The sequence below is a fragment of the Antennarius striatus genome, chromosome 20, assembly GCF_040054535.1.
Source record: "Antennarius striatus isolate MH-2024 chromosome 20, ASM4005453v1, whole genome shotgun sequence".
Classification (NCBI taxonomy): domain Eukaryota; kingdom Metazoa; phylum Chordata; class Actinopteri; order Lophiiformes; family Antennariidae; genus Antennarius; species Antennarius striatus.
Window position 1 is genome coordinate 8,854,116 of NC_090795.1, and position 24,994 is coordinate 8,879,109.

Here is a 24,994-nt window from a genome sequence, read left to right on the forward strand (position 1 = left end):
GCAAACAAGCACACATATCACAGGAGCCAGATCTGAATGCGCAACCCAATGAAAAGAAGAGCAAATGCAAACATGGACACTTAACTATGTTAGTTCTCACCTTACAATTTGCTGACTTTGCTTGCTCAAGCTTTGGTCTGAGTCTTCTCTCATGTACTGAGTGTATTGGTAATAGTACTTCACAGTGGCTGCCCTCCCATTGTCAAAACAACCAGCGTGTTGTCCTCCCCCTTAAATAGGTGGAGACTGGATATATCGATCAGCACAAGAACCACACACAGCTTGAGAGAATTAATCCTCACACCCCTGATGAGAAGAATCAAAAGTAAAAGGGAACCATCTCAACGTCTGACAGTCCCTGCTTCGAAGAAAGTAGGACACAAGAATCTTCCTCTCACACTGCTCAACCTTACACCCTGCTCAAAGGCAAAGTATGCTATAAACACATTTCTGAACTCCTGTGAGAGAGAATTTATAGGTATGCATGTGTGGGAAAACTAAGAAAAGGGAGGCAATGTTGTGCAATCTAAAGAACTGTATAGGCAACTGTAAAAGCACTCAAACAGCGAAAGAAATGACAACAGAGGGAGTAGGAAAAAGAGAACTACAGGCGCGATGACATCTGCCAACTGAGAAGACAGCTCTGCTTTTAGACAGACAGATGTGAGAGACAGAGAGGTGGGAAAAAAAATCAGACGCGAAGACAGATACAGTGTCATGTGGGAGTTTTGTCAACACCAGAGTAGCTGGACCTAAAAGAAAGAAACATGTACTTCTTCCTGAATGTCCTAAATTCAGGACTCCGCATTTACTCCCCATCACTGTGTCCCTCCATTCCATTTCAGGACTTTTTCCCATATAAAACCATTAAACAAAAGATTTTGGCTTACAGTGGGACAATGCTGTATGACAGATCTCCCCAAAGCTGTCCTGACGTCTGTAAAACAATGGTCAACAAAAAATACTCCAGAGGGATAATCCTGTAGAAGAGTCCATTCAAGGGTTGATTGGAACATAATTAAAATTCAACTCTGGTGTCCACAAAACACAATTTTAAATGTACAATTACACAAATGAACAAATACAAAGACATAAATATACAGGTACTATGCAAATGTATTAGGTCACCCATCCTTAACCAAAAAGGAGCTTTTCAGACATCCCATTTTCAATTGATTAACAATAGAGTTTGTAGATAGAACAGTTTCCAAACTGTGAAGGCATTCTACAAGATTTTGTGTCAGTGTATGTGGGAATTGTTGACCTTCACTAAGGTAAAGCATTTGAGAGGCCCGGCTCATCCCAAAGATGTTTGACAGGACTGCGGTCAGGGCTCTGCACAGGTCAGCGAAGTTACCCCTGCACAGACCTCACCAAAGGTCCATAAAGAGTACGTCTTCATGGACTACACCTTTATGGACCTTGCTTTCTACACTAAAGCATTATCATGCAGAGAACAGAAAAGAGCATTTGTCAAACTAGTTCAGAATGTCTTGGTATGCTGAAGACATTACAATGTTCCTTCACTGAGACTAAGGCCTAGCCCAGCCTCTGAAGAAAAACCCCATGCAGGTCATGTTCTTGTGGCCTGTGCTAGAAGTTGACTTGTTCAGCAGACTTCCAGACAGGGAAATACAATTCAATGAAAAACCCAAATCCAATGTTAAATGTGTGTCCTAATAGTTTTGTTCACATGGTACAGGTTGCTATTTTGTAACTAAACATTCATCATATTAAGGTAGTTTTACTGACTCTGTTTGCAATGTTTGGGCTTAAAAGGGTGTACTAACTAAAAACATAATAGTAGCTGCTGCTGCTGCTTCACTGTTGTGAGGGACATGTTTATATTAAAGTTTTGGGAGACACTGTTCCTATGGGGATTGACAATGTATTACAACAGCTTGAGCTGGAGGGTTGTTTACACAGTAAAGGTTAAGTCACTGACCCTAAAAGGGTCAATTCTCAGGAGGTGATAAAGTTTTATAACCCTTCCAAGAAGCCAAGGGGTAAACATCTGATTGTTGTTAAATGCAAATCAGTTGGGCTATAAGACCAAATGATTTTACAACTGTCTACAGTGGCCCTCTATAAAGTGCTGCTCTCCATACTGGTATGTATTAAAGAGAAATAATTTATTACATTGTCTTAATAATTCTTCAGGGAATTAGCAACTCTCATTAACCGGGAACAATTTCCCTGACACCATTCAAGTGTTCAGTTTGATTTTGTGACAAGCTAACTCAGGATGATGGAAAATTTTTAACTACTCAAATGATAAGTTGTCCTTGATCCTCATCATTCAAACCTACTAAACCAGAGCAAGTTTGACAAGAAAATTAAGGTGTCAGGCAGGTGTCAAGGCATCACTTGTGAAATGAAAAAAAAAAACCCTAATGTGTAATGTTAACCAATCATCACAATGTAAATGTTAGAATAATAGTTTTGAACGTTAAACATGCAGTGTTTTTATTTCACAGGGAACATTGGCGTAAAAGAAATTATCAACAGAGGGAATTTGAAACCAGTTCTGCTCCAGATATCGCTTTTGTCAATGCAATCAAACACAAAAATACCAGCTGGTGCTGCTGGCTACAGTGGAGTTCAAACCGATTGGATCGGATAAACAGCAGTAAACACAACAAGTACACATAATAAATAAGATGTAATATACTCTAGATAGCATCAAAATAAAATTGCGGTGAGCTATAAAATCACCAAGATTCCATTATTAAAGTGTGTCTATAACAGCAACTAGTCCCTCAGTGATCTCTTGGTCTTCTGATGGCAAGTGTGCCTCCTCCTCCCGCAGAGGTCAAAACTTTGGATAAATAGGGTCTTGAAGACACAATTTTTGTAATTGTGGGTGCTTATAAAAATGATGAGTCAACTCCAACAACAGGGAATTGTGGACAAGCAGACCTATTTTTAAAGAAACTTCCTTTTCCTTGGTATTCTAAGTTACTGCAGCAGCCCTCAGCCTGATTGGTCAAAAAATGCACTAAAGTAGAAATCCAACCAATGCCAGAGACGACAGATGACGACACACTCATGACTAAGTCTGAATGTGCGAGAGCAAAAGTTGTATTGGGAGTTGTTAATCTTTATTAATTTCATTAATTAATCTTAATTTAATCTCACTGAAACCTAGAAGGTATTGTTAAAACCTTCTGTTGTGGTGATTTAAAGAGCACAGAGCTTTAATTTCATACAGGCATGCTGACTTGGTTTGTGCCAACAAAGTAGTTTGTTTTTTTTGCCGAAGAGCCCTTGTGTTTATTTCATAGGCCATGCTGATGCCACCAAATTCTACCTCTATGTGAGTGCCATGTTGGGGGCAAATATGAAAAAGACAGCATGTCACTGGCAGCCTGATAGCAACTCAGCAAATTTGGTGTCAAGGATAATTGCATTGAGGCTGTGAACTCCATCTGACCTTAAGGTGGAGACAGGGCAAAGGTTACATGCTTAACTGAAGCATAATAGACAGAGGGAGCCATACAGAGAAAGATCTGTGCTGTAATAGATGTAATTTCATTTTAAGGCAGTGTGCCAGTTTGGCAGGCAAGGAAGACAGACGGAGGGTGAAAGGAAGAGAAATAAATGACCTACTGTATTTCATTTATTGCAATATAAAAGTAGTTAATTGTAACTGCCAATATGGCTATTGCTTTTCTTTAAAAAAAAAAAAAAAAAAAAAAAAAAAAGCCCATTCTATGGAATTCACACTTTTAATGAAGGGTTTTGGGGAAATTCAAAAGTGAGATTCCAATTTCCATCAAGATTTACTCCACCTTTGATATCACCAGTGTCTGGGGGGATCTTTAGAGAAATCGTGTCCAGCCTTTTGATGTTATGGACCTGTATTTTATGAAGATGCTTGACAGTGATGGAGTTTAATCACCAAAGAGATAATGTACAAGTTGCAAAAGTGTGTGATCACACCCTTCATGCTCTAATTATAATCCAGGATTCTTTCTAAATCTAAATTTACATTCATAATTATTTGCAGTCTAGAAGTCTCCAATAGGAACCAACAGCTCAGGGACCAGGCATGCTGTGTAGCTCTACCCAACTGTGTCCATTCATTAGGTCACATAGCTCAATTTCTTTCTTGATAAACCATGAGACATCTGTAGATAAAGAGAGTTCTGACTGTAGCAAGAGACAGAGAAACAGAAAAACAATAAGGACACTGGTAGGCTTGCCATCCATCAAAATCATCCTTCAGCAGTGTCCTGTGTCTACTCAGTGCCTGCTCACAACAGCCTTATGGGAGAAACGGATCTGTCGCCCATGAGAAGGCCCTGGCCTTGATATCAGATCAGCTGAAGTGAAAACCATCAGGCGACTGACATGCCGCCGTTTCTTTACAGCGAAAATGAAGCCATCACTCACCGACAGAAGGTAGCAAAATCACAAATTCAAACCTTCTACAGAAATGTCTTTCATCTTCTCAGTCTTTTTTTTACCTTTGCAGGTCTGCTTCAATCTTTATGATGCAAATGAGAACAAAAAAGTCAGGAGGAAACTGAGCCTTTCTAAGCTTGATGTTAATACAGCTGCGCCATAAAACTGACCTCATTCCAATTATGTAGAGATATTGATCACATTGAGGGGGCATATCTGTTTCATTGAAGTATGACTTCACAGAAATCATCGGTTTGTGCAGAGGGCTGAACGAGAGCAGCAGAGACAAAGTAGTTAATAAGAGAAGTTACTTGGTTCTAGGCTGACTAATGATCGACGTGAAGCTGATTTCAATCCTGGTGACAGCTGGGATGTGACTTCCAGTTGTACGCCGAACGTAGCAGTAAGGTTAGTTTTAAGTTTGCTTACTATAGCGGAAACAACCCGTATCAAGTCAGAGCTTAGCAGCTGAATGAAACAACATTCATGGGGCTGATGACTAGGTTTATTATCAGTGTGGTGAAGGATGCATTTAAAAAATGCATTTAAAAAAGCTAAAGCCTTCCCAAAACCATATTATGAAGAGCAAAATGTAAAAAAAAATGGATTAATGTGTCTATTCTGACATGAACTGCATGTGGAGCTACTATCTGAAAATTAATCAATAGTTACATTGAAATATAAAGGAGTTTAATAATTGGCTGAACTTCAAGGTTACAGATTACATTCAAGTCATCGTGCATTGACTTGTATTTCACAACTGTGTGAGAATTAGTCTTGGCAACTAACACATCATGCACTATGGTTAGGCTAGCACCTGTATTTTGCTGTTTATATTGGATGAAGTTGAGGTTAAATCAGGCAATCTGTGCAAAAGTTACTTTTACTGATACTATGTGTTACCAAAGTATATTAGTTCTGATGTTAAAAAGTATATAAAGTTTAGTCAGGGTTCTGTACAAAGAAAAACGAGTACATTGCGATTAATACTGATAATCCCTTTATATATAAAAAAGAAATACTGGCTCTAAACTGAAATACATTAACAGTGATGCTTTTCTTCCGTGTCTCCTTGATCTATTTGTTACTGGAGAGAATGTTGTCTTTTTAGCCAGGGACATGTAGCTGCCTTCTCAGGTGCTGTGGTGCTGCCATTAAAACCTCTTTTACGGCAGTCTTGCTTTATGAAATGCGCTCACTGGGAACATTTAAAAGAATCTGCCAATGCTTTCTACAAATTCATGGCACAAGCATTAGTTTAATAACCTGGCTAACAACAGTTGATAAGATCTTCTGGGGACACTTGTTATTTCAGCTGACAAAATAAAACGTCACCAGTGAGGAATGTGAAGCCTGCTTTTGTGTATCTCTTTTTTGAATAAAGGATGAATAGTTCAACACTTACTAAGACAAAGGTGTATTTGCCAACATTATATATGGGAACAGCAATCTTAACACTATCTAAAAAAGGATACGGTTTCCCTTTGACTGGTTTTACTCTGCAAAATATTTTTTACCACATGCGGACTCTTCCTCTAAGGTTCATTAAATCTGTCAACTACACAAAACTAATAACCCCCCCACACACACACACACACAAACAGTCCCACTACAGTCCCACTACTTTCTTTGAATAAGACACTCTTCTGCAGCTCTTTCTGAAGAACACATCATTAAAACAGTGTGAAAAAAAGCACATGAAAAAAATGTGTCAACCACTTAATAATATTAATTGTGTTAATTAATGTATAGCTGTAGGCTTAGCGTGAAAACTGGAGTTGAGAATTATCACGAGCAGTAAACTCTACGTCTATCAAATCAGCTGCAAACTTGTAACTATGTTTGACTGCATTGTCCCTGTCAAATAAATGAATAGATGAATAAATACATATATAAATAAAGGCACACACCATTAAGAATTGAAGACTCACATAACAGGCAGAAAAACAAAAGCCATTTTTAACAAGCCTGCAGGACGTTCCATTTATAAATGCATCTCTGTAAGTCTATAGCATGTGGCAAGAGAGGTCTTTAACTCACAGATATTAAGCAATTAACTTATCTCTATCATTAAGCTATGATCACTGGTATGAAACCAGTCAGTTTGCTGCATAAAAGAGCACTGTAAAATGCTTGGTTAATTCATAGATTCATAATTCATCTCTCATAATAAAGACAGATAGAGATTTTACTATAAGAGACAACGAGACAGGAAGAAAGAGGAGCTGTGGAGCAATAGGGCAAATCGCTAAAATATCTGCACAATTTATTCTCTGAATTGAAGGGAGAATGGGGGTACTTGTTCATATCTGATCATCACAAAGGAGACATTCAGGTGTATGTCAATAGCATGTGCTGCATCCCCAACCACACTATAACATGACAAATATCGGGATTATCTGTGGCTCTGACGCTCAATATATGGTGAGATTCTGTCTATACAGGAAGAAACAGAGAAGATCTGAGACAACATGGCAAAGCGGACTTTTTATTGAGTAGCTGGGAAGAAGCATCAATGAGATCTGGCTGCAGGGGAGAGTGTAAGTCCCTTTAAACTCCCTGAATGATAAACACGGATATACGTAGGAGATGTTTTTTTTTACAAACACAACCTGAAGACATGTTTTACCTCACTGACAACAGAAAATTACCCATCATCTGCGCTCAAACACAGGTTTCACGAAAATCTGATCACTATTCACATGGTGGTGGGGCGGCAGTGGCTCAGCGGTAGAGCAATTGTCTTGAAGACAGGATCGCCCAGCCATCAGGGGTCCCGCCAGAACATCCAACTGAGTGTGAGTCGACGGTGGGAGGTGTCGGCTCACCTCCCAGCCACCGCCGAGGTGCCCCTGAGCAAGGCACCACCCCCCCCATAAGATGCTCATTGGGCAGCGACCCGTCACTCCGCCTCCCTTGTACTCTATCTGTCCTCTATTGACTATTTGCATGCCTACAGGCCCCTAGTGTGTGCTGTGTTTAGGGGCCTGTAACCTGTAACCCGTGTGTGTAATTAACACATATATACTGTATGTACATGTGTGAAGTGTGAGTGTAAAAAGAATTTCCCCAAGAGGGATGATTAAAGTATAGATTATTATTTTCAATATCAAGTCGCATAAAGGATGACATTTGAAATCCTTTACACTACAATTTAAAATTCTAGTAATACTCGTCACTTTTAGAATTTGGTGAAATTTTCTGCTGTGTGACTGGGAATGAAATGGTAGAATATTCTTGTTTTTTGGTTAAAAGAATGGACTGCTCGATCTATGAGTTTATTATGGGATATGACATAAGTCCCGCTAAGCTGAAATGTGCATGGCATTGTTTTGCACATACAGTTTATCTCAAGCTATCTGTTAGGGAACATACGTCATTGGGTTAGTAACCAGTAGTTGTGGACAGAACATCCCTGCAGACACCCCCACGCTGTCAGTCAGGTTGGCTAAGCTCATATTTGATGCCGATGGCCGGTTAATATTCCAAAAGCGTCCTCTATCCGCTCAGCAATGAAAGTAAAGGAACAAAGTAATGATATAAATTATCTTTACTTAAGGTCTTTTGCAAATGAATGCAATTATTTCTAAACGACGGATTGATTATACTTTTCAAAAAACTTTGCTGATCGAAAATAAGCCCCTTGATGCAGATACCTAATCTTTATCGGTTGAGAGAGCATTTATTTGGGTGCTGAGATTCTCGGGGGGATCTTTGCTCTAGTGGTGGACATCAATACACACCACCATGTGAATGCAATTATTCTGCAGTGGCTGTTTGCTTTGAGTGAAGCTGACTACTGTCTCAGGGGTTCAGCACCCCCATGCATCTGTGACAGGTAAAGGGTGGTAAGAGAACATATGATGAAAAAATATGATGTAAACACACACACACACACACACACACACACACACACACACACACACACACACACACATGCACCCTTATGTGCATGCAGACACACAAACAACTGTACATATTCCGGCACAAAAACGGGAATAAAAAAGTACTTCAAGCCCCACCAGTGCTCTTAAGATGGATGGTAAGTTTGATAATGGTTGAAATGAAGAAGTGGATCACTGGAGCCCATCTGCTTTTCTGACAGTTATGACCTGAAACTCCTCTGAGAAGTGAATCATATTGAAGTCTGGAGATGAACAATCATCATGGGACAAGAGGAGAGTAGCGGCACATAGAGGCAAAGTACTGTACACCTCAATATGTCTTGTTTTCACTCAGCCTGTACCCTGCAACCAGAGTGAGGAAAAAAAACCAACTTTCATATTCTATACTGAAGTTTATTCATTGCAGTTGTCATCAAATGTACATGGATTGTACTTAAAAAGAAGAACTGCATATCTGGGTAAATGAGGATTTGATTTCAGAGAGGAATTTATTTAATTTACAAAAAAAAAAAATCCATATTTTTTATATCAAATCCCAGTTTTGTTCATTAGGCCACAATTTGACATCAAGTGCAAAACTGCCTGCAGTGATGTTAATTACTAATCTAGTTCAAATGCCAGTGCTGGTGGAAAGTGCAGTAGCATTATGACACTTCACTGCTGTTAATAACCTTTAGCACTGAGCATATAATGAAGTCTGAGTCTATTAACAGGAGAATTACAACCTCTAACTAGTCTTGCTCTAACCCACCACACTGCTGGTAATTTGTACCTTTGAGAGCTGAGCGGGTGCTGTTTCCAGTTATACCAGATGAAAATTCATGAAAACAACACCTATGTTTGTACATCGCTGTTTGGAGGGATTTGAAGCTTATGCCACGCGGCTCAGAGAACTCCATCTGCTTGCACAGACTGACATACGAGTGAGTGCTGCACCCCCAGCCTTCACTTCTCATTTGGTATAATTAACACAGAAGCTAATGTGATGTCGAAGCTACTGGTGACAACCTTTAATGAAACACATAGAGTCTCTTACTTCCTCCCACTAATCAGGAACAAAACAGACCTATTAAAGCTCAAGTCTTTGTTCGCCAATGCCTTGAATGTGTAGCTGTCTCCTCTCTTTAAGCTTTGAGTATGCAGTCAGGTTTTCTCTGTTCTTGTCAGCACTCTTTTTAAAACCCTTTAGGAACATTTAAGTGTTGGCTTCAGATTGTGAAGTACAACTTGTGTGGGTGACAGCAATCCAAGAAGAATTAATAATCAGAAGTGAGCAGATGGAGAGAGATCACATGAGAGAAAACCCAAATGATGGTGTTCATACAGGCTAACACTGGTTATTACTGCTGTATGTGGTGTGTAAGTGGCGTGGCGACAGACCACCCAGAGACACGCATGAACTCAAAAGTGATGGGAGGCTACCGCAGCTTAGCCAGGCGCTAACTCCAAAGCTCTAAAAAGAAAATCCGTTTTTTCCTCAACAAGGTCATAAACAAACTTTAACTGCTGTATCTGTATTTGGAGTGCCTTTGCTGTGGTGAGGTGCCACCCTGCCTGGCTCCGTTATAATATGGATCTTTCCACTTGACAACATAAACAACTTGTCAATTAGTAGCCTGTTTGCACAAACATGCTCGATTCACCAGGGTGGGGTTGACTGATCAGGGAAAAGCAAAGGGGAGTAACTGAGGTGATGGATAAGAAGTGTTTGTGCTTCTGCAAGACGATAATTTGAGTCGAGCATTTGCGTCGACATGGGACAGCTAAAATTAGTTGTAAACTGCTTATCGGCTTTGTGGATTGGATGTTCATTAACAGGCCTGATGCTCTGATTTAGCGATAAAACCGAGGTAGAAGGGGACATGATGCAAACGCCAGAGTGAAAAAGAGAGAGGAAGAAAGTTTGAGTAAAGTAAAGAGGAAAGATCTACGAATAACAGACAGAAGGAATGGACTGAAGCGAGGAGGCCGCGTTCAGAGTTTGAGATGGTTGCAAAGAGACCCTCCGTCTCCTCCACTCTGCACTCACCATCGGTGGAGCAGCCGGTGGATCCATCGCTGGAACAGTAGCGCATCTCGATCCTTTGCCTGCCCACTTCCAGCAGGCTGGGATCTGGGATGCGAGCTTTGCATGTGTAGCGGAAACGCTGCTCATAGTGGCCACCGTTGTCAGAGATGTTGACCGGGGTCCAGGGGGTCCAGGGCGTGGTCTTTTTCAGGTCAGGACACGGCAAGGAGTTGCACGACTGGTACTCCTGCAATGAGAGCACTTTTGCTGGATTTAGTTTTTATTTTCATGGTGAGCATGATAGTCATGCCTAAGAGCCAGAGTAGATCATCACAAATAATTAAAATCAATAATTACACATGACAAGCTCAGACAGGTATTTATGTTGTGTTTCCAGAACCTGATAATGGACAGGACAATGGCCTTGGATATTCTCTGCAGTGACTACTATGAAATTACACAACTTAATTTATGAGGAAATAAACATCCTTTTCAAAGCTTTTATCATCAGTCATCCTTCAAAGCCTCTTGATTCCAGTTCTGGCTGCTTTACTGTGTTGCATGATGCCAGATCCCGTATTGCTCATTCCCCAAAACGCTCCTGTCAAACCCAGCAAGCACTGTTTTCCTGACTAAACGCAGCATGCCAGTCTGCCTGAAAGCACTGACTAAGGATGTATTCACATGTACGTTACTTGTACCTGGTAACAAGGCAGGCAGGAAAGGTCATTGATAAAGTTTAATGTATAAGCAAAAGGAGAGGGTGGAGGAGAAAAGGGAGGAATAAGAGAAGGGTAGAAATGTTGAATGAAAAAATAAATGGAAAGAAGAGAAAAAAGAAGGCAACCAGAAGTGTTTCTTCAATCAGCATGTGGCTCTGAGAGCCAAAAAGCAAAAACAAAAAACAGAGGAATGAAGCTCTAACGGTACGATGTGTGTTTCTCATACAAAAGTATATATTTTTCCACCTCTTCTCTTGGCCAACATCTATTTGGACTAGCGATTGAGAAACATAGTCTGCTTCTTCGGCGCTGCCTTATATAGGGTGATATGATTTAAGCAGATAATAGGTGGGTAATAGACCCCTTTTGTACCCAGCTAAATGAATATAAAGGTGGAGGTAGTGATACGACTGGAGAAAATGACACCGCAGAGGAGGAGAGATGACTGCCATTTTCCCTGTACTTGTTTATTTATGCTGAATAGCCCTTGAGTGACTGCCAGACCTTGACAAAATAAGATAAGAGTTCCTTTCTGCACATCCGTCAGCTTGTCACATGGGATAGGCTGACAGGTCAGCCGAAGAGAGGTGCACCATACATTATACGGTGTGCAGGTCCGTCTTAGCTCCTCTTTTGTGCTCTTTCATGGTCGCTCTTTCTCCATCCGTCTTTCTATCTTTAAGCTCTTTCCGAATCTTTTTCACACCCTGTTTAGAAGTGGCATTGTGTCAGCACGCTCTCTTCTTCTTGTTTCTTTTGGTCTCTATCTACGCTCATCTCCGTCTCCCTCTGCCTTCCCCACAACTCTCTTCCCCAGGGTACCAAGGTTAAAAACACATGGAAGATTTAGATTCTGTTAGGCCCAAGTGATGAATGAGGGTGTCACCTCCACTGCACTTCCTGCCTCTCTCCATCTAGCACGGTAATCATCTCCAGACATTAATATTTAATATCATCACGCATCACAGACCAGCTCACAATCTGTGGTTATCAGCAACTAATGAAAAGGAGAAAAAATTTCACCTCAACGTCTCGCCGCCGGCTGCAACGACAGCAACACATGGCATGAATGGGGGGGGGGGGGCGATCTGTGGGTGTTTGTTGTGTGAGTTGTTGATGGTGGCCAAACAGAGTAAATATTTAATGAGACTTGTCTGGTAAGCGTTTTTTTTCTCTCTCTCCTGTTTTCTCATAGGATTAGTGTTGAAGCAGAAGTCTTAGAAGATAATTACTGGATTTAGAGCTAAACCTCATTCAAAGTCTGTGAAGGCATTCACATCAACTGCAGCTAAATATATATGCAGCAAGGTGGTCAATGTGTGAGTCACAGAGATGTCCCATTGACTGAGCAAACTTCAAAAGCTGTGTGGCATGCTGAGAGGACTGACATCTACGACGGGAACCTTTTCAAAGCAAACCAGAGGGTTTATAGTGTGTTTCTTTCTTCGGTCAAAATTTTGCTCCCTCTCCTGTTGTGACATTCTGTAACCTTAAAGCTCTTTAGGCCACTAAAGTCCTTTAAATGGATCAATCAGAGAGTGGAAATTGGCTGTGATGCTCACAACTCCAAAGTAAGGACACAACATTGTGACATTTGGATGATATTGCTCGTTTTAAGTGGTTCCAAGCTTAAAAGCCTCATCTTTACTGCCCTCAGGTTTTTCAGTGGCACTTAAAGGGTTTGGTGGCAGTTATAAAATAAAAAAACAGCCCTTTTTAAAATCCAAAACATTAAACTTTGTTTGATGAACAAAAATTATTCCAAGACATACAATACTGATGCTATGAGTCCTACCTGTCAGAAATTTATTCTGAAAGAGCGCACTAAAGAATTCTCACTCCATTCTGACATTTACTGTGCGTCATAGAACCATGAATTATATTAATTGTGGTGTTCAACTGCTTGCTTTCTAAATGTGCCAGGATTTCGATAAAGAGTGCAGCGGTGAAGCTTAGCACAACCGATAAACAGCTGTTGAGTCAGAATGATGCAAATTTAATTCGGGATATTTATACAGAAGGAAAGCAGCCACTTGTTGACGACTATGGCTCTGATGAAAGTATTTGTGTGAATGGTCTGTTTGCTGACTGTTACTTTGAAAATCAAATAAAAACAGCTGAATAGTAACCATAAATATAACGCCGATAGCAATGCTAATAATCTGGGATGATGAAAATTTAAATACTGTCTTGAAGGTATAATGGTGGTCCCCCGTATTGCCCTTCTAACTCATAGGGGCCTGAAATATGAAAAAAGAGGTTGACCCTCTGCTGTGGACAAGGACATCCAATAACAAATGCTAAAGGGCTGGAGACAGTTTATTGCTTTTTCTCGCAAAAAAAAAGACCCCTTTTATATCGACTGCAACCCGAATATAAAATCTGCTAGAATAACAAAAACATATCCAGTCCACCTGCGTTGCGTAGCAATTTTCATAACATTTTGAATAATGCATTTAAAAATGGACCTGAGGATGTAAAATAAACATCAGTATGTCTCTGCTCATAAAATTCCTTCATTCAAGCGCACACTTACACCCGCTAGCAAATGGCATTTTCAGAGCCAGAGCAGAGAATAGGTCATTTGGGGCATATATTACATGTTGACTGTGTAAATGTTCCCATGAAAAAAAACAAACTATATTATAATTAAAGTTTGATTCATTGTTCAGATGGTGAGGCATAAAGACGGTGAAAATGTGCTTTTTAAATGTGACATTTCACAAAAAAAACATCAAAAACAGGAAATATTTCCACCACACTCTCATCTCAATTTTAGAGGTATTAACTGAGACCGAAATCTATTGGAGAAAAGCTGCTAAACGTAACAAGTGGCATTTGGAATGCAAAATTAAATTCAGTCAGTGGTTTGATTTCTGGAGAGCAGAGATTTTATGCCTTGCAATACCTTTAACTGGCAGCTGCTGCAAGAGTGGAGCGATGAAATGGGCTTTTGGCCGGAGCTCAGGAGAGCCGGGTGGGAAGACGCCTGATAGCATCTTCACAGCCTCACACAAGACGGCCTGGTTAGTCAGGATGGAACTAGTGGTCAGGCTGTGTGTGTGTTTGTGTGTGTGGGTCTGTGTGTGTGTGTGTGTGTGTGTGTGTGTGTGTGAAGTACTTGTAGTTTATGGCTGCGTTATGGATTCAGGCAACTCCTATCTCACTCCGTCTCCCTCCTCAGACCTTTCCTGCTTCTTTTTTAGCCGTTACAGGCCAAGGGAATACAAGTTGAGGAGGAAGAGGAGCAAAAAAAGACAAATAGAGGGTCTGTATGTCAGCACAGAGTTTGAGTGCTGGGGAAGTACAAGCCCCCAGCCTTTCTCTTTATTATTGTTATTGAAGAATATATGAATTTGAAGTCGAGAGTGAAATATGTGTATTTTTACTTTGTATTTGGGGAGAGCAGTGAGCGCAGTGTAGGCACAAAGGCTCTCTGTGGTGTCTGGCCAGCTGTGGGAGGTGAATAATAAGGCATCGTGACTTTCCAGTCTTCTACCCTCATTACAGACATTATGCTTCTTATTGGACTGGCAGAGCTGTTAGAGAAGGAGGGGGGTAAAGGGAGAGGAAGCATGCATGAGAGTTGGCGACACACTTGTACCCTGACGTTTAAGTGAACACTCCAGATGTGAGATGTGAGAGTGACTAATCTCAGTGCCTAAATCTTTATTGTGGTCGAGTCCACAGAGACGGAGTCCTAATGTTCCTCAAGTCCCGGTGACACATAAGTTCAATTAGCAGCACCGACCGCAACACACTTTATCAAACACTCTCTCTCTCTCTATCTCTCTCTTCCGCCTGTCTCTCCACCAGTTGGACTTTGTAATGAAGCCCGTTGTCAGCCAATAGCAGGTCTCCTGGCTCTGTACCAATACACATGCACACACATGCACAAACGCACACACATACCTACACACACACACACACGCACACGAAGAAAATAACACTGAACAATACAAAGAACACACCAGTGTCTGGCCTCACAAACACCGGGCACTTAACTTTCATTTCACAGCCCAGCTGCACTTCTGAATTCTCTACAGGTAAATAGAACTGCTCTCGGTTTCATTAAGTAGCTTGCCCATCAGAAGTTATGCATGGCCCTCTATTTTACTTATTTAACAGTGACAGAAAGAAAGAATTCAGCAGAGAAGAATGTTCCTTGGTTTTGAAAGATGTCTGATGAGCTTTATAGTCGAAAGTAGGAAATACCAAAAGCCTGCTGATCTCTGGAGCACATCTTCTTTCATCAAATACTAAGAATTAAAGAGAATTCCAGGGAGCCATTTACAGTCTAGTTGTAACTTTTTAAACTTTAGCTGGATCTAATTTAACTTTTTTCTTTTGGAGCTACATAAAATATGGTGCAACTGATTGGATTTATTTGCTTGTGGGGTCTGTGGGCATCAACTGATATCAAATACCAAACAAATATGTAGGTGACAATAAATTACAATTGTAGGTGACAATAAAAGACAATTGTCTTTTAGGCAATAAAACTGTACGCATTTTAAAATTAATATTACTGCTGCTTCTTCGGATGATTTCCATTACTGTATTTTCAATCTGTGAAAATGCATCATATTCTGTAAGGTTGTAGCATTGCTTTCTGTCAGAAGCACATGTCACTAAAAGTGAGCTTTTTTTTTTTAACATCCAGCTCTGTTTTCACTGAACTCTAATAAAATATGAAGGGATTGTTCAAAAAAATATTTGAAGAAGTAGCAAAATTTCATAGCACAATAATCAATAAACAGTTTGTCAGAAACACTCAGACTCAAAATAATAAACTTGTTTGTAATTTTAGGACTTTGTAATCTGAAAAGAAACTTGAAACAGTATAAAATTAATACTGTAATGTGAAGTGAAATGTTCAGTATTTTCCGAATTATGTAAATTAGAAGTTCAGGTACCTTTATGTAGTGTTCGAGTGCAACATTAGAGTAAATGTACTGATGTACTTATGTATGTGTCGCACTCTCAAACATAGTTTCATTACTGTGGTGTGGCTGACATGTTTGAGTTGATCACGATCGGATGAAAGTGGTAAATATGAAAATTTCTCAGTCTCAAAGTTTAACTTTGTGGCCGTGTTTCTGAAGTTCCACCTCCGCAGCCTGAATGAGAACTCACCGTGTGGAAGTCTAAGTTAAAAGTGAATGGGCTTATTTAAATATAACAATGAACAAATGTGACGATTCCTCGCCTTGCAAACAAGAAACATATGGTTGTGTGGATACAGTGTTTTCACCCAGAGACAGGCGATGTCGTGTTATGTAGCTGCGTTGGATCCAGGCATTAACTGGGATGCTCCTCACAATGTAAAAAAATGAGCCTTTCAGTTTCTCTTATAAAACTCTGATAAACTTATTGTTGGAGTAACAGATAGTCACACAGAAATCCATCTGTGTGGGTGTTAACGAGTCAGAGACAAAGCTGAAGTAAAAGCCTATGTTTGCTATGATGCATTATGTAGGTAGAACAAGTCTGTGTGAGGTTTTTTTTTTTTTGCTTCTAAAGATGAAAAAAATAACTCCTAGCAGATACACTGAGTGTAGCATGAATAATAATAAATAGAAAACTACTTTTATTTCTATTAGGCACAGGAACATTGATTCTGTCCAAAAGAACTTGCCATTAATCCTCAGCCAGCCTTGAAAAAATACATGTGGCTTTCAACATGACATGGGGACTGCATCAAAACTGTTTTATTCATGGTTTTAGCAACAACACACCTTAGCCTCTAAATTATCTTCAATTCTAATCTTTAATGAATACTGCTACATTGCTTCATTGATTTGGAAATGAAAGATGTCTTTACTCTGTGTCATCCAAGGTTGGCTGACTGAGCTCTCATCCTCTTTCCTGGTTTTTGAGTTTTTGAGCCACTACGCATGGGATGACAGAGTTAGTACAGTCCTTGAGGGCAGTACATCACTACCAAGCTACGCAAGCTTCACTTGTTTCTTTTCACCCCATAATTTGCCATCTCTTTGGGGGATTTGAGCCTGTGGCGCAGATATAGTAAAAAGAGAGAGATGGAGCAGCGCTGCATGGACCAGAGCATCCACTGATGAAGTTACAGCCATGTGGCCTTTTGCATCAGCAAAATGAGGCACCGAGCACCTCAGGACTAAATTCTTCCACGATAATAAGACTGCTGAGGCTTTGGGCAACGACACATGTGACGACATTAGAGCAGGTTTGATGGGAATTAGGCTTCAAGGGAATTTATTTCTTTAATCATGCACGTGGCAGCATCTTGTTTGAAGGGTAGGTTGCAAAAGTCTGACAAGAGACCTTTGTTTAACATGAAGTGTCCTTGACCCAAATCCTTACTGGATTCACTTGAGCGGCTCTCCATCTGACTCTGCTGTCAGCTCCCTGTGGAGAACTTGTAAGTATTGAGAAGTTTTCTTCAGGGATCAACAAGGAATCACAAAAGGGCAACAACGAAATAGATTTTCTGTTAAGCATTTTTCCTTAAAGCACATCTTGACTTGAGACGGGTATCGCCAACTTCAGTCCATCTTGTAGCACTTTTCAAAATAAGACATCTCGGTCAAACACCAAGCAGATGTGAGCTTGCCGCTGTTGATTAAAGTCTGGCAAACGCCTGAAGCTGACCACAGGTGGCTACGGCGATATCAATCCTGACAGAATGCACCCGCGTACGTACACGCACCAGCATCGGAGATACAAACAGTGTTCCTCTTTTCAGTTCTCTGTAGGGTGTCTGGTTTAAAAAAGTAGCTGTGATGACAGACGCTGCAACGTGTGTGCGTGAGATTGTGTGTCTGGTCTCCTTCTGTTTAATTAAACATGGATCTGGCCGGGGGTGGAGAAAACAGACAGATGGAACATAAAAAACGAACTCCGCCACACTTTTCCCTTTTTTCCAGGAGGGGGTCCTTGACGAAATAAAAAAAAAAAAAATCTGCAATATCTTTGATCATCAAACACCAAGTTACAATTTTTATACTCCACAGTTAAGGTGCATGGCATTTCAAAAGCTCTTGCCTGCCTTCAACACTTGGGCTGCAAGTGCAAGGAATGAATTGTTACACATTAATATGAGAAGAATTGTCTTTGATTGGGAATAAATATGCAGCAGGTAAGTTGGTGAAGCTGTCCAAATAAAGCCCTCCCCAGGAAAGAGCAGCCGTCTGTGAAAAATGAATGTAATTAAACCTCTAGTGGCTGCCACGGCCCCAATTATGTCCATGTTGCTCTGTTGGAAGACAGGGAGTAAATGAGTAAACAAAACAAAAGGGGATGACAAGTTAAAGTCCGAGAGTTGTAGAGAAAATATGTGTCAAAGACAGGAGAGGTGGAGGTGAAATGCAGAGAGAGAAAACTGAGTTCATACAGGGTGCTCTTTTGACCCAGCTCATCTCTATAATCGTTAAAAACCAATTCTCAGCTGACACCAACGGAAGCTATCGCTGCCGTTTCCTACTCAGTCAGCCTGAACATGTTTCCGAACATCAAAAATACCCACAACTACAGACAGTCAAAGACAGGCTTTCCCAGTGACAAGTTCCTCAGATTCCTGTGTGCTTGTCATCATTTCACTTTTCTGAAGTTCCTCCAAGAATGGCGCTACATTCCCAGGATGTTTCAGTGAGAATAATGGTTGCTACGCTATGGCAGAAACACGACAGCTGCCAACTGACAAGAGCTTTAGAAATTAAGACAAGCACACATAGCAGCAGATAATGTAGAGTGATTGCTAAATTGTGACTTAATGGGAGGTCAGTCTTTTCACTTGGGTGTTTTACAGCTACTAATGTGTCATGGGCAATTATTTGATACTATATATACTTTTAAGGTTGCAAAGCCTTGTGTGGGATGTTTCATAAAGCTTGCAGTGTGTTATTAAGTTTCACCACAGAACATTACGCGACCTGTGGGATGCGCTTTTAAAGCTAAATGTGATTTGGCTCATTGAATGCTTTTTCAGCATTTGGCAGTGTTTCTCAACATTGCTATAATTTTACACGCTGTCTTTATATCTCGAAACATGAAAAAGCAGATTTACATAAAAGAAAACAGAGTATGAAGGATGCCTTTATGTGTAATCTTGATTATAACCATTTCAGCTTTTCCTTTAAACTAACTCAAACTCAAAATGTTGAAGAAAAACTCAAAAATAAACAAAATCAAACAGAACACACTTCAAGGATCCCATGCATCGACTCTGACCTATATTTTTTTTTATGTACTGTATTTTCAAGAGGGACATGAGAGGCTACAGCTATCATATTCATCCACTTTTATTTCCACCAGTCTGTGGATGAGAGCTCGCGTGCGTTTGAGTGAAAATAGCAACAGAAATAAAATGAGCATCACATAATTCTGTCAACACGAAGAAGGCTCGTATTTCAACGCTTCCTTGCATCATCTGTGCCTTGGAGAAAGCTTTGCAGCATAAAAATAAGCCTATTCATATGTGGAGTGATTACTAAGTGTGTGTGTGGTATTAAATAGGTCTGGGTAATAAATCGGATGCCTGCTGCCACTGTATAAATATAGCTGGGGGATTTGGTCACGTTAGATGTTCCAATTCAAAAACCAGTGAAGGTTCCTCGCATCAGATGACTAAAGCCTGGTTGCTGAACAATGAACAGACAAAAGAAAGATGAGTTTGTGACAGACCTGACCACACCCGGGACAGTCATTGCCATTTTCACAGGTCCTGCGTCGTGACTGGATGCCTCCGCCACAAGGCACATTGCACCGTTCCCATGCTGACCAGGCTGACCAGTAGACATGAGGAGGGCAGGGTAGGTGTTCATTGCAGTACCTGAGAGGAAAGTAGGATGACAGCCGGGAAACAGACGTAGAATTAAAACCCAGTGAGAATTTATAAGAATTTATAAGCAGTACTAAGTACATGGTATGTAACACTATAGCAGGGAACTCTTGAGGGAAATATGTGGCTGTGCAGCTGCTGAACTGTGACGGTACTCACCGACTAGCTGCGATCTTTGTCTGAGGCTTGCTTTTAGCTAAGACAGTCAATTATTCTGAAACCTCTGAAGTCCCCAAAATGTCCCTTTGTACCAAAAGCCTATTTGTCGAACAGCACATTATCCCCAAATCCAAATCCAATTTCGCTGAAGGCCCATTGTTCTGAAAAAGCTCTCTTTTGCTGTGCAAGGTAGAAGTCATTATCATGGCAACAATTATATTCATTGAGTAACAATTCAACGCACCAAATATTCGTCCATCCATCCATCTAATTTCTTTCTTCTCAATCACCTACAACTGGTTATCTGTTTTGCGGCTCACAGGTTGGCGAGAGCCTATCCCAGCCGACTAAAGCAAAAGGTGGGGTACACTCTGGACAAGACGCTAGCTTTTCATGGGGCCCGAAAAACACAAAAGACAAATAACTCCATTTGGTGTGACTAATTCACCTAAGATTCTTGCTTTTGGTTGTGAGAGGAAGCTGGAGAACCTGGAGAGAACCCACGCAGAACATATAAAATCCGCACAGAAAGGATTTGAGCTCAGAACCTTCTTGCTGTGAGGCAACAGCGTTACCCACTGCGCCACAGTGTCACTGCACCAAACATCTTATTTTAAAAAATGATGGTTTCTGTAAAAGAACTGTCATAAATGTGACTTAAATTTTGTGCATAAATTGAGTCTGTGTGTTGGAACAATGGGGTTTTTTAGGAATGGAAGTATTTTTGGATAAAACATCGGATAGACTTTTGGTTAGACAAGACATTCAAAATAATTGTCCCATGGAACAATGACGTATCCCCTCTGCTTGTGTTCTGTTTGACAATGGGCTGGAAGTATACAGTGGGCTAATCTGAGACTTATAGCTGCTGCTAGAATGCAGGTTTACAGATTAGCAAGACTAAAAAAAAATGTTTAGAAGATGCTCAAAGTTCCATGTGGAGCTGACCAGTGGGACAGGGTGAGTCACAAAGATTGATCCCTGTTACTAAAGCATTATACTTACTAGATAATTAACATAGTTACAATATTAAAATATTTTATGATCTGATAGCTCAACTTTAAAGCTGTAAAGTGAATGTACACTATACATCTTTGAGCTACAGCTACTTTATTTGACTGAACACAGAAATGATACATAAAAGGCTGTGAGGCTGTCACCACTCTGTTGAATCCTTACAACTGACAAATAGTTCACACCACAGGAAGAGGCAGACGATCTTGGGAAAAGATGTGTAAACTTCACTTCAATTAAACCTCCACTTATATTGTTGATGTGGCAGAGAACAAGATGAACGCCGTACACCAGAACACCTGATTAACTCGTACCACCACAGACAAGTCTTTGCTATATTTCTGTCCCTGGTGTAATGGACAGTGTTGCATAAAATTACATTCAAGAACATTCCATCTGAAATCTTAATGAACATGCATATGCATTTTACATAATTCATTGACACAGCCTATTAAAAAAGCCACAACGATGCATGCATCATCTCTAATTACATCGTTTTACAAGACAGTATTACTGCAATGTCTAAAATACTTAATTACTCGGTCCTCATTATACAATAACAGACAATTGCCGGGGTTATTAGAGCTATATAATTTATTTTAATTATTTTATGCATCCTATAAAACTGCTTTTATTGCTATTTTGTTGTGTTTTGGCACATGGCTACCTTTTGAGGATAACTAAGTTTGCTTGAACTGAAGTAGCTTTAAGTTAATACCCTTCCTCCAGAGGCTCAGACTGGGTATTTCCATTTCAGTATTCTCAAAAATTCTCCTATTGTCCGCAGCAAATCAAAATCTTTGTATACCCTGGATGTTAAAATCCTCCTAGCGGAGTATTCTTTTTCCACTTTGACTAATCTGTGTGTTTGTAGTGGGATGATACAGCTGGGATGAGTAGCAGAGAAAAGTGAGGAAGAACATGTATTACAAACTCAGATGGTCCTGAGAGAAAGAGAAAGATGCCTGAGCTCACGCCCAAAGAAAAACTATTGCAATCAATATGGAGCAGATTTAGTTTCAAAATCATCACCAAACACTCTTTAATCATTTCAGACCCAATCAGAGGCTTTAGCTCATCTTATCCTTTTCTCTTTAACAACACAGAGTGCTGATCAGACTAAAATGCTGCTAATTACTCACTATAGGCTGAGTAAGCAGTGTGGACAATGTCAGAATGCTGAGGGGAAATACCAACAGAAGGTTCATAAATGAAGGCATTAGCTCGCCAGATTTAAGCCCATGGCACTGCCGTACATGGTCGGCTTCAGCACATTTGCTTCATCTATAAAAACTCTGCATGCTGCAAACATCAGAGCCAAACTTACAGGAATCATGTTGGTTTGAATACACACAACGCAAAGTGAGAGACGCTCACCTCTAAACTAATAATTTTTCTGAAATACGCATGTGCATGAAATATGAGCTCTTACCATATGCAAAAGCATTTGAACATACGCCAAGAGATTTAATACAAGCAGGCACTCAAGGCAACGTGGTGAGAGCAAAGTGAGTCATGAGGCTTATTGGAGATGCTTCACACGTCTCAGAGGAGGCCTGCATCCCGTAAAATAAAAGCCTCTCACTGCATTAAAAGAATCATTCAGTTAGCAAATACCTAATAAAGTGTTGGTCCTTTTCATGCTGTGGCGATTAAGCTTGTAAAGAAGACGTTAACTATTTCACACATGGGGAACTACAAACAACAGATGTGGCGCAAGTTTTTGGATGCCATCAAAGAAGATCTATTACATTATCATCGGGTTACACACACCTGAAATATGTGGAAATGCTCATATTAAAGTGCCCCCGCGCTTCCTCTGATATATACACCCACCCACCCACATGCACACCCATACACATAAACACACACACACACACACACACACACGCACACACACTCAACAGTATCTCTGTCTTTTTCTCCCCTGACAGATTTTAAGTGACAGGACATAATTCATCTGTTAACATCTCTCTTTCTGTCTTTCTGCCTTGGTGTTGAGCTCTGTCTCTCTCTTATTCTCTCTCTCTCTCCAACTGTCTTCACTCTCACCACTTGCAAAAAATCCTTTTCCAATCCTAACAGCTAGCCCCTAAATGGCCTAAGATGTTTTAAACAGCTGAGCAGAGCAGGAACTGGGAGAAGAAACAAAGGGGATTAAAGCACACAGACAGGAATAGAAGAGGCGGCGAAACCTGTTTCTAGACCTCCTGTGGTCTTCAGTGCCAGCCAGCAGTTTCCAGGTGTGGGTTTCATGAGTAACTGGACTGTGGCAGTCACTTCATGAATTTTCCTCTGAGCTCATGGTGGAGCAGTCCTTGAGAAAGGCGCTGCTCCACCAGGAGCAGCAGCGGGTTACTAAAGGGGAGGTGGTAGATTGGAGGAGCGTAAGAGGCACAGAAAAAGTGAAGAAAATAGATGAGATATAAAGCTCATCCTTGAAGGTCCTGTACTATTTCTGAACCTCTTTCTGTTGCCATGGTAATGACTGGTAACAATTGATTTCTTCCCTTTCCTTCCCTGTACAATCTGAACCGTACTTATTTACACTGTTTCTGCTACAAAACTGCATTAATGGCAGTTTACAAACATCACTGTGATGCTTCACTATATAATACAGACACCATGGATAGGAAAATACTTCAGGTGGTTAAGTAAATGCCCCTTATTACATCCTGCTAAGGGTGATGTATTGTAATTCTTAGTGTATGTGTGTTCCTCCGTCCACCAAATATCTTCACAACCATTGCAGATAGAAAGACGAAAGAAAAAGCACATTACTCGGGCGGCAAAGGGGATGACAATGAGATGATAATCTTGACCTTGACAAAACTAGTTCAAGGTCAAATTTAAACTTTTGTACTCATCGCAGATTTTTGGAAGGCAGTCACGTGATACCGTACTCGCATGTGCGCTACATTCTGTGAGTCTCGGACTTCCGTGAGACACAAAAGTGCTTCACACAGTCGATAAGAGTTTAAATTTATGAACCCTATGCCTAAATTTAAATAAACGTAAATAATAAGATAAATAGTTCGTCGCTCTACTGCGGGAATTCGTTAATCACGTGTGGTTCCTGGAATGCCTTATCCGCGAGGAACGACAGCGCATTGTGTACCTTTTTAGGTACACATCTCTCAAACCTGATGAGATAATCAGGTTGCAGTCTCTGACTGCCATGTTAAAACTGATTTTAGAGTCATAGGTATGATTTATTTTTTTTTAAAAAACATGAAGGCTGTCAGTTTTTCAGATATTTTTCGATTCTGCAAACAATGAACTTAAGTTTGAGATAACCAGAATAAATTGTAAGATGAGTAGAACCTCTCAGCTCTTGACCTTTTCTACCTGGGCTGCTTTGTACGTCTCTTTGTGCTGTTTCACAATCTCTGTCCTTGAAAAAACAAGAAGAGATTTTTTCTTCTGGCCCTGAAGGTTGCTTAGAAACTACACAAACATCTTTAAAAAGACGATTATTGTATGCCAAAGCCTCCAAAGCTTCAAACTGAAGACAGTGTGTGAAAGAAAGATAATCACCCAAGCACGGGCCTATCCCCCTCATTTCTTAATTGGCTGTCACAAAGTTGGACAGAAGTGAGGGAAGGAAAAAGAAAAAAAACTTTGTCAAAGCGAAATAATAGGTTGCAAATTATGGAAGGAAGTTTGTTTTTGTTCTCTTAACATGCACTAAATGTACGTATACCATAAAGTACTTATTTGCTTTAATAAACACATGTATGAACAGTGTGTGTGTGTGTGTGTGTGTGTGTGTGTGTGTGTGTGTGTGTCTTGTCGTCTACCTCTCCTCGCGGTTCTGGCCCACACACACTCGTCCACCATGTCGAGGAGTAGGGTTGCTGCAGGAGCGCTGGCGGACCTGGAATCCGATGCCACAGCTGGTGCTGCAGGGAGACCAGGAGGTCCAGGGAGTCCACGCTCCATTTCTATGCAGACCCACAGA

At 40.5% G+C, this 24,994-nt stretch overlaps 1 protein-coding gene across 3 annotated transcripts in view; it reads right to left on the bottom strand.

The window, feature by feature from the left end:
• Nucleotides 1-24,994, bottom strand: part of sema5a (sema domain, seven thrombospondin repeats (type 1 and type 1-like), transmembrane domain (TM) and short cytoplasmic domain, (semaphorin) 5A) — a 112,673-nt gene that overhangs the window by 15,836 nt on the left and 71,843 nt on the right. For all 3 annotated transcript variants that reach the window (XM_068304485.1, XM_068304486.1, XM_068304487.1), the window contains 3 exons: nt 24,834-24,977; nt 19,704-19,851; nt 10,342-10,567 (listed from right to left, as the gene is read on the bottom strand). In XM_068304485.1, coding sequence (XP_068160586.1) covers nt 10,342-10,567; nt 19,704-19,851; nt 24,834-24,977 — 518 coding nt within the window. The remainder of the gene's footprint in view (nt 1-10,341; nt 10,568-19,703; nt 19,852-24,833; nt 24,978-24,994) is intronic.